At 45.1% G+C, this 17222-nt stretch overlaps 1 protein-coding gene across 1 annotated transcript; it reads right to left on the bottom strand.

The window, feature by feature from the left end:
- Window positions 1–394: 394 nt before the first annotated feature.
- Window positions 395–15543, bottom strand: LOC100382953 (palmitoyltransferase ZDHHC20). Its single transcript, NM_001175638.1, has 7 exons — window positions 15227–15543; window positions 14475–14718; window positions 14295–14386; window positions 2155–2278; window positions 1993–2078; window positions 1852–1917; window positions 395–983 (listed from the first exon to the last, which is right to left on the bottom strand). The coding sequence occupies exons 1-7, from the start codon at window positions 15437–15439 to the stop codon at window positions 870–872; spliced, it is 939 nt and encodes a 312-aa protein (NP_001169109.1). The 5' UTR covers window positions 15440–15543; the 3' UTR covers window positions 395–869.
- Window positions 15544–17222: the final 1679 nt, after the last annotated feature.

Genomic DNA, 17222 nt, shown 5'->3' with positions numbered 1-17222 from the left:
CTCTACCTATGAAGATGTACTTTCTTTACCTTCTTGTAATCTTACAAAACTTAAGGTATTCATGCAAACTTTTGTCAAACATAGAAAAAGGGAAGAAAAAGATATATTTTAAGGTTGAATCACATGTTATAAGTTTAACTTATGTTTTCTATTATCTTCAATATTATTTACATTTCATTTACTCGTTTCCTTTCATCATCATCCTTTTTATTCTATCTTGTCTTTGAGAATGTGCGACCAAAAATGACAAAGATGGAACTTAATCTAATTGTATTGCTTTGATGCCTTCAAGGGATCAAAATCAAGTAACCAACAATACCGTTGCAATACACAGACACCTAGCTAGTATCAATCAAATGAGTCCCAAACATCGTTGTACAATGTCGAATTAATTACGCAGCGCTTATCCATTTACTATTGATAGTGTATAACAGCGGCACAAATATCTCAAATGGTAAATGTATTGCATGGCATGATATAACTAAACTGAAGTACAAGACTGTTTCAAACCACACTAATGCCCAGTTTGCATGGATGAAATCCTGCCCAATTCACGTGGATGGATAAAGAATTAAGTCCAAAATCCTGGCGCATCGCCAAGATTTGGTCCATCTAACCAGGCGCTAAAACTAATTTACATCACAACAAACTTCCTCTGGCAAAGGTAGGAGGACTTCCCCTTCGTCACATACATGAAGTGCAACAGATGAATAACTCATGGTTACTATTACTACAATCATCTTGTGCACATTTCACTAGATGCCTTGCATAGGGCAATCAGCAATGCTGACAGTTGTATGAGTAGATGTCCAACACTGAGGTATCTGACGAGGACACTGTTAGAATTGCCCCATTACAATTCCTGGCCATCAAAATCTGGTCTCACTGACAGGATAATCAAGACCCTGTAGAGCTGGAATTCTTCTCAGATCCTCTTCTGAATATGCAGGGATGAACCAATATTTTCTGTCATTTCCAAAAACCTGATAACAAAACATTGGTCAACTAAACTCTTCGATACATTTGTAAGAAAGTAACTTGTATATGCTGGTATTAGCAGGCAATTGCTACCATCACTACTGTAATGGCAGGTCTATGCCCAAAGTCTGAGAACGATGGAAGGCATCTTCTTTCAACTTCTATTTCCTACATTGTTCTGATTAAGTTCCTAAGAAATAATACGTGTAGAGAGGCCCCTTGCTATTGATATTCCTTCTCCTAGAAGGAACTATATAAGATTAAATCCTCAACACACTGAGGGCATGGTCTCCAGCCAGCCACCTTACAATGACGCACCTAACACAGGCAGTATTATGGTTACAAAATAAGGGGAATAAAAAAAGTGGTGTTGAATATGTTCATAAAATACAGTGACTTCAAAAAGGACTGTCAACTTTGTTGAGTTTTCCATTGATGTTTCACTGATCTTGGCATTTTATGAAAGAAGAGAATACAAGGAATCATAAGTGAATTAATTTTAGCTTGGACAATTATATCACCACTTAAAAATGATCTGTAGTATATTGCAATCAAAATTTGTGCAGCTCCAATCGATAAGATTACATGCCTTGTGGCTCAGACAAGTTAGGCACTTTACATATTAATTCATCTCCAACAGTTTCATTGTACTAGTTTATCTCCAACAGTTTCCTTCAGTGTGCCAAATCAGGTCTTGCATAACCACACTCTCACAATGTTTTGTTATACAAATAAGACAAAAGTTATCATGGATGTCTCAGCAACTTGCATCTTCACATGCAGTAATAAAGTTATACGCTGGTGCCTGACTATTATAAAACGAGCAAATAATTGACAGAAGTTCTTGAAACTAAAAATCTAGTACAGATTAACCTGAGCAAAATTCCTCTTCCGGCCAAGATCATATATCCAATGTGGAGTTGTCTTCTTCTCATATGCCTGTACATCAAGGTAACAAATTGATGTCATCTTCTACATTAAAAAATGCTGAACAACATAATGCTAGAAGCTTGCCTCAATTGTCGTCGTATTAGCCGAAACAAGTGAAATATGCATAATCATAAAACCAAAAACGCTCAAGGAAAAGGCCAGATTCAACACTGCAAGAAAGAACAATTTAGTTGGTATCTGAAGAATCATACATACCATTTTTTTATATAACTGTAATGCAATTACCAAAGGTGAGAAATGTGGTTGCAAGTGCTGCAGGACTTCCTGGGATCTCGATATCACTGAAGAAGGCTATGAAGTGAGGCAATAAAGAGAGTGTGACAAGAGTTGTCTCGAGGAAGGTGTAAAACTGCATGGCACCAAAATGAAAACGGTTTCACTTTTCAAAAGTCAAAACAACAGAATAGACATAGCAATGTGAAGTGAAACAGACCAATGCACAAGTCTAAAAACCAAGCACTTAGCAGCAGCATTTACACTGTTAACATTATAAACAGAATAGTGATTACACTACACCGCTAACATCATAAACAAGTGCAATTGTGTCATGGACCTTCTGTCCATGGAGATAATTGTCTTCTCCGGCGAGGTTATACCCCTCTGCCGCAGGTTTGGTTCTAGGGTAGCAGCCCTAGGCGCTTGAGAGGGTCATTGCAAGAGAGAGAGAGATTGGTTTGGTAATGATCTTGCTTGATTTATTCCCTGCTGCCATGCGGCTTATAAATAGCCCTATGGCTAACCAACTTCTCCTACAAACTCTCAACTAACTCCTACTTTCTTGGACTTATCTGATGCTAACTAACTCTCCACAATTCTCTCATTTTAATCTTATTCTCTAACCTTATCCCAGCTCATCTCAATCTTATTCTCTAGCCTTATCCCAGCCTGATTGTTGCCTCTCGCTCCCTATTATGCCCATGTGTGGAGAGTTGGTTAGCATCAGATAAGTCCAAGAAAGTAGGAGTTAGTTGAGAGTTTGTAGGAGAAGTTGGTTAGCCATAGGGCTATTTATAAGCCGCATGGCAGCAGGGAATAAATCAAGCAAGATCATTACCAAACCAATCTCTCTCTCTCTCTTGCAATGACCCTCTCAAGCGCCTAGAACTGCTACCCTAGAACCAAGCCTGCGGCAGAGGGGTATAACCTCGCCGGAGAAGACAGTTATCACCATGGACAGAAGGTCCATGACACCTGGTATCAGCTCCAGGTTATCCTCACCACCACCAGCCGCCCATCCCTCACCACCACCAGTCGCCGCGCAATCAGCCGCCGCAACGCCCTCCCACCCGCCCTCTCCAACTCCAGATGCATTCACTCGGCTCGAAGAGAGTTTTGGTCATCTCGCAGAGAAGTGGGATCAGTTCGTTGTGATGTTCCACCGCTACAAGGAGAAGACAGAGAAGGAACTCCAAGCAGCGGTGCGACTTCAGGCGGCAGCGCAAGGGTTCCTGGCATGCCGCCAGGTACAGTCCCTTCGTGGGGAGAAGCACCTTGCTGTGGCCTCCAGGGCCACCCCATGGCCGTCATCACATGAGCAGGCCGTGGTGCGCCTGCAAGCCGCAGTGCGCGGCTTCCTTGTTAGGCGGGCGGTGCGGAAGCTGCACTTGCTGATCAGCTCATCGCTGCACCAACTCGCAGCCTGTGCGCCCAACCACCAGGTCTCGTCTATACTTTTTGAACCCCCTGCAGAAGTCGAGATCTGGGTATGCAGCCCCCCTGCACGGCCAAAGAGGGTCTTCTCCTTCATTCGGGCAACTGCCTTGGTGCTGGACAGACCCAACATAAGAACGGGCTGGTTCCTCCTTCACCTTTCATCCAACGTGAAGTCCGCAGTTCAGCTCTTTCTTTGGGATCCAGGAGGACATAGCTGCAGTTCAAATTTATATTTTAGTTCCACAATTATTTTGTATTTTCGTCTTAAATAATAAAGGTAAGCCAAGATGTAAAAGGCTTAACCTTAAGTCGTGTCAGGTAAGTCTATGGCAGCTCGAGGACGAGCTGGTCCTCAAGGGAGGGGGAGATGTCATGGGCATAATAGGGAGCGAGAGGCAACAACCAGGCTGGGATAAGGCTAGAGAATAAGATTGAGATGAGCTGGGATAAGGTTAGAGAATAAGATTGAAATGAGAGAATTGTGGAGAGTTGGTTAGCATCAGATAAGTCCAAGAAAGTAGGAGTTAGTTGAGAGTTTGTAGAAGTTGGTTAGCCATAGGGCTATTTATAAGCCGCATGGCAGCAGGGAATAAATCAAGCAAGATCATTACCAAATCAATCTCTCTCTCTTGCAATGACCCTCTCAAGCGCCTAGGGCTGCTACCCTAGAACCAAGCCTACGGCAGAGGGGTATAACCTCGCCGGAGAAGACAGTTATCTCCATGGACAGAAGGTCCATGACAAATTGCTTCAAGCTTTCAGTTCTCACTTAACATATCTTACTGCTGTTTTCCATGTTACACAACTGAGCTAGCACTTCGTGATTCAAAATTATTAATTTTCTGTTGCTAATGCTTTAGTTCTCTGAGTTGGGTGTGTGGTGTGAGTGTTTGTAAGCTCTCTCTCTCAATATAATTATAAGCAGCTCGCCTACGTGTTCCATAAAAAAATATGTTCTTAGTCAATGATGACGATCAAATGAATGGTTAGCAAAAGTCACTGTTAGAGATATAGTGATTGAATTGCAGTAGGACTGTGTGCAATGCTTAGGCCCAACATCTCTATTATAAATATATCACCCAACCCAGTTTAGGGTTAGGGTTTTCAGTCCAATATGGTATCTACAGCTAGGTTTAGTCTTCTTCCTCTCCCCACCCTGAGCCCACATTGTAGCCACCGCCGTTTACAATAACCAGCCGACATCGTCCGCTGGCCATGCCCCCAACGCGCGACGTCCTCTCCCCCGCGCCCACGCACATTCTTCGCCGCGTCCAGCGTCGCCACGGGCCGCTCAGTTCGCTCCCTCACCTCATCACCCGCGCCCGACCTCCGTCATGTCCAGCGCCGCTAGCGAGGTCCGCTGTCCTTGAGCCGCGCCCACGCTGTTTTCCAGCTGCCGTCGGCTCCACCCATCTCCAGCCGCCGGCGACTCTCCCTCCCACCGGCCTCCTGCTGCTACGCCGGTCGCCCCCTCTCCATCGAATCTGCGCCCCTCCCTCCGTGTCTGTCTGCATCCGGCTCCCTGTGCGCGCCTCCAGGTCTACACCCAGACTCATGCCCTCGCTCGGATGTATCCTCCATGTCGCTAGACGCCGCCCAGTCCCGACATGGACAGTCGCGACCCCGCCCCCTCGCCCGCGCGACGTATAGGGCCCGCTGGGCTTCGACCTCACAATTTCCCGCTCGAGCGCGCCTACCCTGGCTGTCGCCGCCGCCCAAAACGCGACCATGGTCGGACTCACTACCCCCGCCACTGGTGCCCTTGTCGGCGGCCAGCTCTCCTCCCCTTAGGTGCAACCCCTGCTCCTGCGCCTCTAGTGAGCCACAGCTGATCACTGTTGCCTTCCCACCGCCCGCGATTGCGAGCAACTCCCCATCTCGCGACCTCGGTTCTCGTGCCTCCCTAGTGTGTGCGTGTCTTCCTTCACATCGGCCATCTTCTCTGGGGAACATTTGTGGCCTTTGATCGTGTCACAAACCCTGTTCTCCGTGACTGCGTTGAGCTCCACCCTCAGGCGAGCCACCACACTACCAAGTTGTGTGTGTTTCCTAGCGGCATGATTGTCTCCATGACGATCGAGGCCTTTGTCTTCTTCCCCATCCATGATTGATGTCAGCATGCTCACAACTGCCGACCCCAACACTCCTCACGGTGGCTCTGTGGGGGTGCCCCCGCAGGCTCTCTCATCCTTCCCTATATCATCGCCACCGCCTCCACCCACCGACTGGATTTCCGACTCCAACGACTCGTTCCATACCACTTCTGACCCCAGAGTTGTCTCTTTACCTCATCCTCCTAGCCCCACATTCCCTTCCTCCATCATTGTCGGTAATGGGTCGACTCTACCTGTCACCTCAGTAGGTGACACGGTCTTTCCTGGTCCTTGTACCTCAACAATTCTTGTTGCCTCCAACATCATCCAGAACCTTCTCTCGGTTCGTCGCTTCACCACCGACGACCGTTGTTCTATGAAGTTCGATCCCTGGGGGCTCACCATTTGGGATCTTCCACCACTCGTGTTGTGGTTGCTCGATGCGATAGCTCCGGCCCATTATATTCCATTTGCCTCCTCGTCCCACCTTCCTCCGCCCATGTTACCACACCCTACGCCCTTGCCTCCATTGTTCCTACCTCCACTTGGCACCGCCGTCTTGGCCACCCTGGCCACGACGGACTCTCTCGACTCTCGGCCACCTCGGCCATTCCTTGTCCTCACGGCGACACCACGTCTCTTTATCATGTCTGTCAACTTAGACGTCACACTCGCTTACCTTTTTCCTCTTCCACGTCCCGCGCTACTCACACTTCGACCTCATCCAATATGACCTCTAGACATCCCCATCCCCAGCATCTCTAGTATGTGATACTATCTCATCATTCTGGATGACTTCTCTCACTACTTGTGGACCTTTCCCCTCCGCCGTAAGTCTGACACATTCCCCCACCTTTCTCATTTCTTTGCATGGGTGTTGACTCAGTTCGGTCATACCATCCAAGTTATTCAGTGCGATAATGGATATGTTTGATAACTACACGTCTCGCACCTCCTTTCTCTCCCACGACGTGCAGCTGCAGATCTCATGTCCTCACACCTCTCCTTAGAATGGCCAAGCCGAGCACATGATTCGCGCTACCACTAACATGTTGTGTTGCCTCCTCTTTCAGGCTTCTCTTCCCACCCGCTACTAGGCTGACGCCCTAAACACAGCCAGCTATCTCCTCAATTGTCTTCCCTCCAAGGTGGTTTCCCATCCCACTCTGTTCTTCGCCCTCTTCTGCACCACCCCTTCTATGAGCACCTTAAGGTCTTCGGGTGTGGCCTCACAAACTTTCCCCTCACTCTTCTCGCTGTCTTTTCATCAGGTACTCCCCTGATCACAAGGGGTACCGGTGCCTCAATCATCTCACCCACCACATCATTTCTCGTCATGTTGTCCTTGGTGAGGATGCTTTCCCCTTATTGATTCCTCCCCACCCCTCAACCTTGATTCCCTCCTCGATGTCGATTGCGTCGATGTTTCTCTTTCGCTAGCTTCTTTCACGCCACACGCGACCCCGTCGCCATCCCCTGCGTCATGCGTGACGTCGCGGTCTCTACATTTACTCGTGTCGTCGCCTGTGCCACGCGCGACCCTGTCGCCCCTGCCTAGGCTTTGTGTGGCCCCATCGACGAACGTGGCCCCATCGCCCTTGTCTGCGCGCGGCGTGGCCCCATCGCCTGCGCCCCTCCGACACGATACACTGATCCCACCCATGTCTACAAGCGACGTGTGCCGCCTGGTCCTCAATCCCCTCCCACTACGTCGGGTCGTGCCTCAGCTCCATCTCACGAGGAACCACCGGTTTACCATCTAGTTGCTCTTCACCAGGACCCCGAGCATGTCCACTCGATGGTTACCCGGCAAGCCACTGGTGTCCTCCGGCCTGTCGACCACCTAGTCCTCTCGACGTCATCTTCTACGGCGCTCTCCCCCGAGCCATCCTTCAGTCCATAGTGCGCTCGTCGACCCCAACTGGCAACGCGCTATGGAGGAGTACGAGGCCTTACAAGCGAACCACACACACCTAGGACCTGGTGCCACGCCCCTCTGGTACCAATGTGGTCACCGGGAAATGGGTCTCCAAGCACAAGCTGAAGGCGGATGGCTCTTTGGATCGGTACAAGGCTCGTTGGATCCTACGGGGCTTCACCCGGCGTTCCGAGGTGGACTATGACGAGACCTTCAGCCTCGTGGTCAAGTCCGATACCATCTAGACTGTTCTGATTTTGGATCTCATGGGCCTAGCCAGCGCATCAGCTCGACGTCAAGAATGTCTTCCTCCACGGCACTCTGACAGAGACAGTGTATTGCACTCAGTCGGTCGGCTTTGTAGATCCGGCACACCGACATGGTCTGCAAGCTCAACTGTTCCCTCTACGGCCTCAAGCAGACGCCCTAAGCTTGGTACAGTCGCTTTACCACCTTCTTGATTTCATAGGGCTTCGTCGAGGCCAAGGCAGACACCTCCCTATTCATCTTTCACCGCGTCTGGATATTGCATACCTCTTCCTCTACGTCGACGACATCGTCCTCACGGCCTCCTCCCCTGACCTCCTACAGCACATCATCTCCTCCCTCTAGCAGGAGTTCGCGATGAAAGACCTAGGTGAGCTACACCACTTCCTGGGGATCACCGTCGAGCGCCGACCCTAGACCTATTCCTCCACCAACGACAGTACACCGTCGACATCCTCGAGCGCGCTGGCATGGCTGATTGTAAGCCCTGCACGACTCCAGTGGACACTCAGGGCAAGGTCTCCTCCGACGACGGCCCTCTAGTGGTTGATCCGACCAGCTATCAGAGTCTCATCGGGGCCCTACAGTTCCTCGTCTTCACCCGCCCCGACATCGCCAACATCGTCCAACAGGTGTGCCTCCATATGCACGCCCCGCTGGAGCCACATCTCACCGCTATGAAGCGGATCCTGTGGTACCTCTGGGGCACCACCGACTTCGGCCTCCTTCGATGATCTGCGACCACCGACCTCGCCGTCTACACCGACGCCGACTGATTGTCCCGACACTCGTCCGTCCACATCCAGCTTCGTTGTGTTCCTTGGTGACAATCTTGTCTCCTAGTCTTCGAAGTGGTAGCCAGTCGTCTCCAGCGCCGAGGCCGAGTACCGCACTATGGCTAACGACGTCGTCGAGGCGGCATGGCTTCGTCAGCTACAAAATCCGCTAACGTGGAGCACAATTGTCTACTGTGACAACGTCAGTGCCATGTACCTCTCCACCAACCCTATACAGCACCAGTGCACGAAGCATGTCGAGCTTGACCGCCACTTCGTCTACGAGTGTGTCGCCGTCAAGGATGTGCGAGTTCTCCATGTCTCGACCACTTCTCAGTTCGTCAACATCTTCAACAAGGGCCTACCTATGTCAGTGTTTGAGGAGTTTCGGTCTAGTCTGAACATCTGTTGTGGCTAGAGTTTCGACTGCGGGGGGTGTTAGAGATATCGTGATTGTGTTGTAATAGGACTGTGTGTAATGGGCTTAGGCCCAACATCTCTATTATAAATATATCACCCAACCCAGTTTAGGGTTAGGGTTTTCAGTCCAATAGTCACTAATGGCAGGCTTCTAATAGATAAATTGTGTTTTTTTGGCAAAGGGTGCTAATAGACTATGGTATCACGTCAAATCAAAACATTATGCACAAGCTATCAAATATGCAATCCATTTCATGTTTCATCTGATTCATTCTTCCAGAAAAAGGGAAGAAAGGTTGTTTTGGAGAATCTTATAGATGAAAATGATAGTTTGGCATTTATATGAAATACTGCCTGATTTAAGAAACAAGTTGTTGGGGCCTTACTCTTCCAAAGGTCCTCAAAAACTTAACTAACATGTTTTTCAGTATAACATACTGTCACAGAAGGCTTCGGCTTTAAGATGAAGGTGTGCATGGTATGAAGGTGCGGTCTGAAAGAAGGATAAACTTGTTCCGAAGCTGTGGCTGAAGAAGCTTCGGCTTAGCACGAGGACGATGGTGAAAGATGAAACCGACCTAAAGGAGAAAAGACCGCTTAGTCCTTGACAGCTTACCTTATGGTCAACAGTAAATGTCAGGGACATGAATGTAATTTTGTCCAGGCTGCGTCCTGTGCATATAAATAGATGAACAGTAACACCGTACTGTTCACGCTGAATTGTAATCACTCTCGCGTCACTCTCGCTTTTCCACCTTTTATCAAGCCGAAAGTATAAATGTAATATAATGTCATTGATGTTTATCCATGTTTATAAAATAAGAATATAAATAATCTAATGATGATTTGTGATGATTGTTTATATTCTTTTGTGTTTCATATCTCCCTATTTACATTTTGTTCACTAAAATGATGAAGGTATGCCCCTCATGACCTTCGTCTGAAAATCATTATATCCCAAGGGAGATAATGCTTCGGAGGACGAAGGTCTCTAATCATTAACAATTGTGTTGCTTTGTTCTTGATGTATAGCATCAGAGAACAAGGATCAACACAAGCAATAGTATCACAAATTAGATAACACTGACATCATAAAAGGTAAGTCAGCGATTCTAAAGCTGGTGTAGTATTTATCACATCTCCATAAGCATAAATAGTTCATGGCAGCTTGATGTTGTTTTTTTAATAGTGCCTAACTAGTTCGCAGATGCACCGTAACATTGTTATATCTATGTCTGAAACCTGAGATATAATTAGGCACCAGGGACAATGAATGAAAAAAAGGAAATGCCATTGTTAACGGCGTGAACAGCACAATCTAGTTCAAATAATTGCTTTTGTGAAACTATTGATTCATATAAGCAGGAACAACTGTTTTGGTGACCATCTTCAGTTTTAACATGTGTTGCTTATTTTCATGTTCAGTTTTGTAAGGTTAAGAACATTATTCACAGGGACAAGCGAAAATGTCTCTAGTTGAGTTGGTTAGGTGGTCTGATTAGCAGTCCTCAGGTCCAGAGTTTGAATTCCAGTAGGTGCAAATTTTAGGCTAAGGTCAAAAAAAGGTCACTCGTTGGTTCCCCTGGTTGTGTGCACACGAGATGGACTGGCCCATGGGAGGCGAATCCTCGTGTAGGGGCTGGGAGTACTCAAAGCACGAGTAAAGATCTGGCATATAGGAGAGAGACCCTCATGTTGCACAGGGGCAGCTTTCGTGACCTTTCTCGGTCGAGGCTCTCATTGAGCTTCTTTTAATATAATATCGTGCGAGCGGTCTTACCGGCCGAGCTTTTTTCATTCACAGGGACAGTTTCTGATATGCCAACTGCAACATGTAAGAGATTTAGTTTTAAGTGGAGAAGGGAGGAGATTGAAGATTGAACAATGTACTTGGATTTTGAAATTTAAGTCATATGGGATTAGGAAGCAGCTTTAGCTATTTGGTTAACTGATCAAGCAGCAACCTGGGTTAGAAAGGATACCAAAGTTAGCTCAGAGGAGTTTAGCTACTCATATTTCACACATGTTATAAGGGTTTATCTATTAAGATGTGTAATCCAAAAGCCGAAACTGGTATAGTACTGATGGTTAACAAAAAGCGGAAACTGATATAGCACTGATGGTTAACTAATAGTTTATGAAAACAATTCATTTCAAGCAATGATATATTTAGTTTTACATTCCAAATTTATGGAAAAATGTGGAACATTGCACAAAAGACACATTGCACAAAAGATAGAAGAAAATCAATTTCTTATTTAGACAGGTTTAAAGCATTAACCACTACCACAAACAATGCCCATCCTATTAGCATTATAGAAAATGGCATGTTGTCCATAATTTGAATCATCGCATTATAGAACATAAATAAATGTGACCAACCCACGAGAAATGAGATGATTTAACTAAGGAAATATGCACATAAATTTAAGCTGAGAAAGAAATATCAACCTATGTTGTTGGGTGCATTACCACATCTCCCACACAACCAGTTGAGCTAGACTCACTTCCTACTTTATAAAACTTAGGTCATGCCCAATGTTTTCATACCGTAACAGTTAGCTCCTCAGACGCCAAGTTAGGGAGCTGTCACTATCAGACACAGTTCAAACTCCGAACCCTAGTGAACGAAAAATAAAGGCCCCGCATTGGCAACCCAAAAATAATAATAATGGCAGTGTGCCATAACGTATTACAGCGTGGCCATACAGGGGTAATAGCAGGTACCAGTGCAGCCCTATAGGACTCAAGCCTGGATCCAAGGTCGTATCTAGGTGGTGTGTTTCGTTGCATTATTTCCAAGAGTGGCACATCAACTTACAAGTTATAATGGATGAATGAAATAATCACTCTCAATGCATAGCTCACAGTTTCATAAGCTAGTTAGAACTCACTTCAAATAGTTACATAGTTTTGTGACCAAATATGCCATGTGAACGATGTAGTTACTTTCAATATTATTTAAATTTAGTATGAGCATACAAAAATGGTCAAGAAAAATAGTTTAATTTACTTCAATTTTCATATATATGTAATAGAGTCTACAATGTAAAATAAATAGTCAAATACAACAATGGTCATCAAACTTGTAGAGTGTTACTTCAGTCCACAAACTTTGAAAATGCATTTATGGGTCCTAAACTTGTCAAGTGATGCAACATTAGTTCATACCAGCCACATGGATGTTTCTTGCTGATGTGGCATTACTGACATGACATTTTTTTACATTGAACTCCTCTCCTTCCCTCTTATGTCTTGTCACATCAATAGATCATTATTTCCCTATGCTGGAATATATGTGGGTTGCCCAACTCTTTCTATCAGCTTAAGCTTTTGGGTCAAACTGGTTGGGGCATGCAACTTAATATGGTATCAGAGCCAGATGTCTTGAGTTCAAATCATGTTTAGCAATTAAATAAAATAATTGTTATTCGCTCATATTCCATGTCTAAGAGCTCCTACATGTATGAATATACAGTCCCATTGTCCTCGAGACAATTTAATATCTCGGTGTTGTGTTTCTTCCTAGCACAAAGGGCAATGAGGATTGAGCCGCACAAGAATGGTCAAAACATGTGGATTAGAAATTATGAGCTCCCAATGGAGGTTAGATGGACTTTCGTTCACTAGGAAACAATGTCAGTTCTCAAATGAGTCTCATGGGGCCTCTGTTTTCAAGTCGTCCGACTAATCGCGATTAGTCGCGATTAGTCGGGCTAGTCGGTTTAGGGTACTCGATTAGCACATCCGACCCGATCAGAGCACCTAATCGCCCTGGTCGTCCGACTAGTCGACGATTAGGGGCGATTAGTCGCTCGATCAGCCGATTCTGCACGACTAGGGTTTAGGATCCTGAATTTTTTATTTCATGGGCTTTTTTTTGGCGGGCGGCCCGGCTACAGGGAGATGGAACGCCAGCGTCGTCTCTACTCTCTATAAAACAGACGGTTCACATCTCCTACTTTCCTGGCATCTCGATCTCTTTCCTTTTCTTCTCTTCTTCTCTATTTTCCTACCGGCTCCTAGACTTCTCGTTCCGGAATCCAGACTTCACCAATACACCAGCTGACCGGCGACCATCTGTGCGCGCTGCGCGGTTCTAGTTCTAGAATCCAGAGTTCCAGACTTCACCACCCCAGATTTCTCGTTCAGACACGCGTGAACAAGAATCAGGTGGAAGGGGAGCTGCAGGTGATGAATTTCAGTTGGATGAAGATCTTCTTTAGGTAACTACTAACTAGGTGGTAATGTGTGTTGTGTGGTATCTGGGACTGGTAGTATTAGTAACTAGTAGGTGTTTCTTTGCTGTTTTCAGTATTGCTGAATTCATGTCATGTTTACCCTATCCTTCATATATATTATATAGTTATATAATTATATATTATATAGTATAATAGTATATACTATATAGTATATACTATATACTATATAGTATATACTATATACTATATACTATACAGTATATACTATATACATAGGTCCTGGATGAACAGGACGACTAGTAAACGACCAGGTCGACCAGAGGTCGATTAGTCGACCTAGTCGACGACTAATCGAGATTAGTCGTCTGGTCGTTCTCCCAGTTCAACTAGCTGGTCGAGCGACCAGAAAACATAGCATGGGGCTCAAACTCAACTCCTCTCTCTCCTTTTAATTTATTTGCCACCTCATCACTTTTGTAGATGTGTCACCATTAATAAATGAGGATGAAACCCCCACTAAGATTGTCATCGGCAGACCGTGTAAAATAGAGGATGTGGCACTATAGATGGCAATGTTTAACACTATTTACAGAGTGAAGTTTCAAATAGCGGATAAGATAGGGAATAGGATAGGGGAGTTGTTGGAGACAGCCTAAGATTGGCCTTGTGCAATACCATGGGGCCATCTTCCACCACTGGACAAGTTTTTTTATAAAAACTTATGGAGTGTTTGGTTTGAGGAATAATGTAGTCTATCATCTTCTCACTCCTCACTTTTTTGTTTGGTTTGTGGAATGGAGTGAGTTAATGCATCACCACCTCATTCCTCATAGTTAGTTGTTTAGTACTAATATGTGGAATGGAGTCATCCCACCAAATTTGAGTAATGGACTCATGATTCACCACTTCATTTTGGATAGAGTGATTCATCAAACCAAACACCTCATTAATGCATCAACCACAAACTTTGAAACCCAAAGGTCAATCTATCTTCCTACTCAAAAAGGAGCATATATCAGGTATAGTAGTATTATACCAGGAACAGAAGAAAGTATTTGTAGTTCAGTGCCCCAACACAATTAACCACCCACACACAATGATGATCCATCTTAAGAACACATCTTCCACCTGAAATCATGTAGAGGCAAAGCACACAAAAATGATATTAGTCGATTCATGACAGCTGGCAAAACATAAAGCTGATCCATATACTTACAAACAGAGCAATGGTGGCACCGAGGTGGCTTCAACTGGTTGCATTTCCTACAGTACCTAGCCCTTGGATTTGCCGTATTGCCAAGAGCCACAGATTGCTGTGAATTCATCTGGCTACTGAACTCTGAGCTAGTGAGAGGAGCAGTTTCTCCCCTCTCCGCATCAAAATCAAGATTCCAATTTGGTGGAACAGAACCAGGGTCAGTGAGCACCACAGAAAAATAACTCCATAAAAGCATAGCAAGCTGCAAAACAGAGAGTAAATTATCCTATTAGCACACTAAACAAAACTGAGAGAGAACGGTGTAACATAATTTTACTAGTGTTTACAGTTAACTATGTTGGTAGGCAAAGCACCAGAAGTTCAGCCAACCTTATGGTTCTATAATCAGTAGCGCTCAAATGTATTGGATTAGATCATCTAGGAAAGTTTATTTTTCTTATTAAACTTCTTTCAGCATAGTTGGCTCCATTTTAACATTTGACGTATCCTCTATTAAACAAACCTACCATGTTGTCAGAAAAAAATATTAGTAAAACAATAATTGTAGCCGAATCAAGACAGTCGCATCCAGTGATGTTCAAAATCCATACGATATAACAAAATTGCTCCCAAGAACTAAGATCGGCACCCAATGATACCCGATCCCGCTGATGTTAGCATCTTCACCACCAAAAGAGCAGATATTTCTCCGGAAGGACGACCCATCCGAATCTCCCCACCCCACTCCCTAGCTACGTGAGGCTACGCACCAGAAAGTGGAAGAGGAGCAGGACAGCGAGCGCGGCGAGAGTGGTGCCGCCGCCGGTGAGGAGGGCGGGGCCGTAGTTGCAGAGGACGACAGCGTAGTAGGTAACGCCGACGATGGCGAGGACGAGTAGGATCATGATGGAACCCAGCCCACGGAGAGCCGTGCAGAACCGGAACACGTTCCACGCCATCGCGACCCCCGCCGATCTGTACATGGTCCCCCCCGCTACCTCCGCCTCCGTCACGGCTGCCTCGGGCAACCAGGGAGGAGGACCGAGCAATACACCGGCGTCCCCCCGCTGGATGATCCAGAAACAAGGCGTCGGAGGAGGATTGGGAATTTGAGATTAAGGAAGACGAAGACGGGGGCAGCCGCCAGCCGGGCAGGTAGAGCTGGAGGTGGACCTCGCCGCGTCCTTGTTCCTTGCTTCTAGATTTGCTTCGGTGACGCGTTCTACGTTTTCCATGTCGCTTGGTCCTATTTTCAAAGCGAATTAATAACTGAATCCTTACGAAGTTCGCTGAAAATTGCTAAAAATTATGTCAAATCCCAAGTCTATTTCTGTGTACAACGATGAAGCATACGTAACAAAAACCCAGTGACGCGGTTAATATAAGGTAGTGTTTGGTTACTAGGGACTAATTTTTAGTCTCTCCATTTTATTCCACTTTAGTCTATAAATTGCAAAATATAGAAACTATGACTTTATTTTAGTTTCCATATTTGACAATTTAGTGACTAAAGTGGAATAAATTGGAGGGACTAAAAATTAGTCTCTAAAACCAAACACCCCATAAGTAGAATCTACGGTCGCTAAACTTTAGAATGATAAATCGAATTTTTCGTTTTTAGTGCATGTGTTGTAAATGAAAGCCGAAATGGTGTTTTCCATTGCATCAAAGCACTTAGCCTTCATTTTACTGCCAAGAATATAATGAATTTATGCCTTTGTTACGCGTGAAAAGAAGATGATGTTTTTTGCCTTCACCCCAAAAGCACTCATTTTGGTTTCACGTGTCACAAAGTATAGTACAACAAACACATAAAGTTTTTTATTACACAAATGCATTTACAAAGTTTTCTTACAGAAGAGTGTATTAATTCTCTTTCAAAACTTCATTTGTAACGTCATTATAAATTTTCAATACATCTTGGTCTATTGCCTTATTCATGATATCAATGAGGGCCAACGACTCCTTCAGCTCTGAATCATTTTCGGAAATATATTATTTGAACTCCGGTAGAAGGGCACCTATAACAAAAAAATTATTAAGAAAGCATGCATGATCAGAACAAGAGTTTTAGTAAACAAATAAGCAAAATACCATCGAGTTTTTTAACCTCTGCGCTTCCTTACTTGCTTCGGCTTCCTTAGCGGCCTTATTCACCTGGACAAACAATACGTGTAAGCAATAGAACTAGAAAAACAACGAAGCAAAAGTCAAATATCAAATAGAAACCTTTCCTATATTCTTTTTAGCAGCTTCTGAAAGAAACGCAGACGTCTAAGAGGGATGGATGAATTAGGGCTTCAAGAAATCTATTTAATCTAGGCCACAAATAAATCTCCTAAACAAATCTATGCAAATAACTAAACAAGAATATGCAAACTAGATTTTGTCTAAGTGTTGATATCTCTACCGCAAAAGAGTTATGCAATCTAAGATTCAATCCTAAATATCCTAAACTAGGAATATAGAGTTTGAAACTTAAGTACTTAATGTAAATGCGGAAACTAAAGAGCAAATGTAGAGAATGTAAACTCATGTGTCATGTCAGTATTTTTACCGTGGTATCCAGAACCGCGCAAGGTTCTGACTAATCCTCATTGGTGCCCCTACGTAAAGGGTAGTCCACGCGAGTGCCAAGCACCACAGTCAAGTAACTCCGTACAGAGTCGTGGACCTTCTCCACGCGCAAGGAGTGCTCCGCTTCCGACTCCTCTCGGATGCTCCCCGACGTCTCCACTATTGAGCCTTTAGTTGAATCGTCGTGGG

The sequence above is a fragment of the Zea mays genome, chromosome 2 (assembly GCF_902167145.1).
Source record: "Zea mays cultivar B73 chromosome 2, Zm-B73-REFERENCE-NAM-5.0, whole genome shotgun sequence".
Lineage (NCBI taxonomy): Eukaryota > Viridiplantae > Streptophyta > Magnoliopsida > Poales > Poaceae > Zea > Zea mays.
This window is presented reverse-complemented; position numbering and strand designations above follow the sequence as displayed.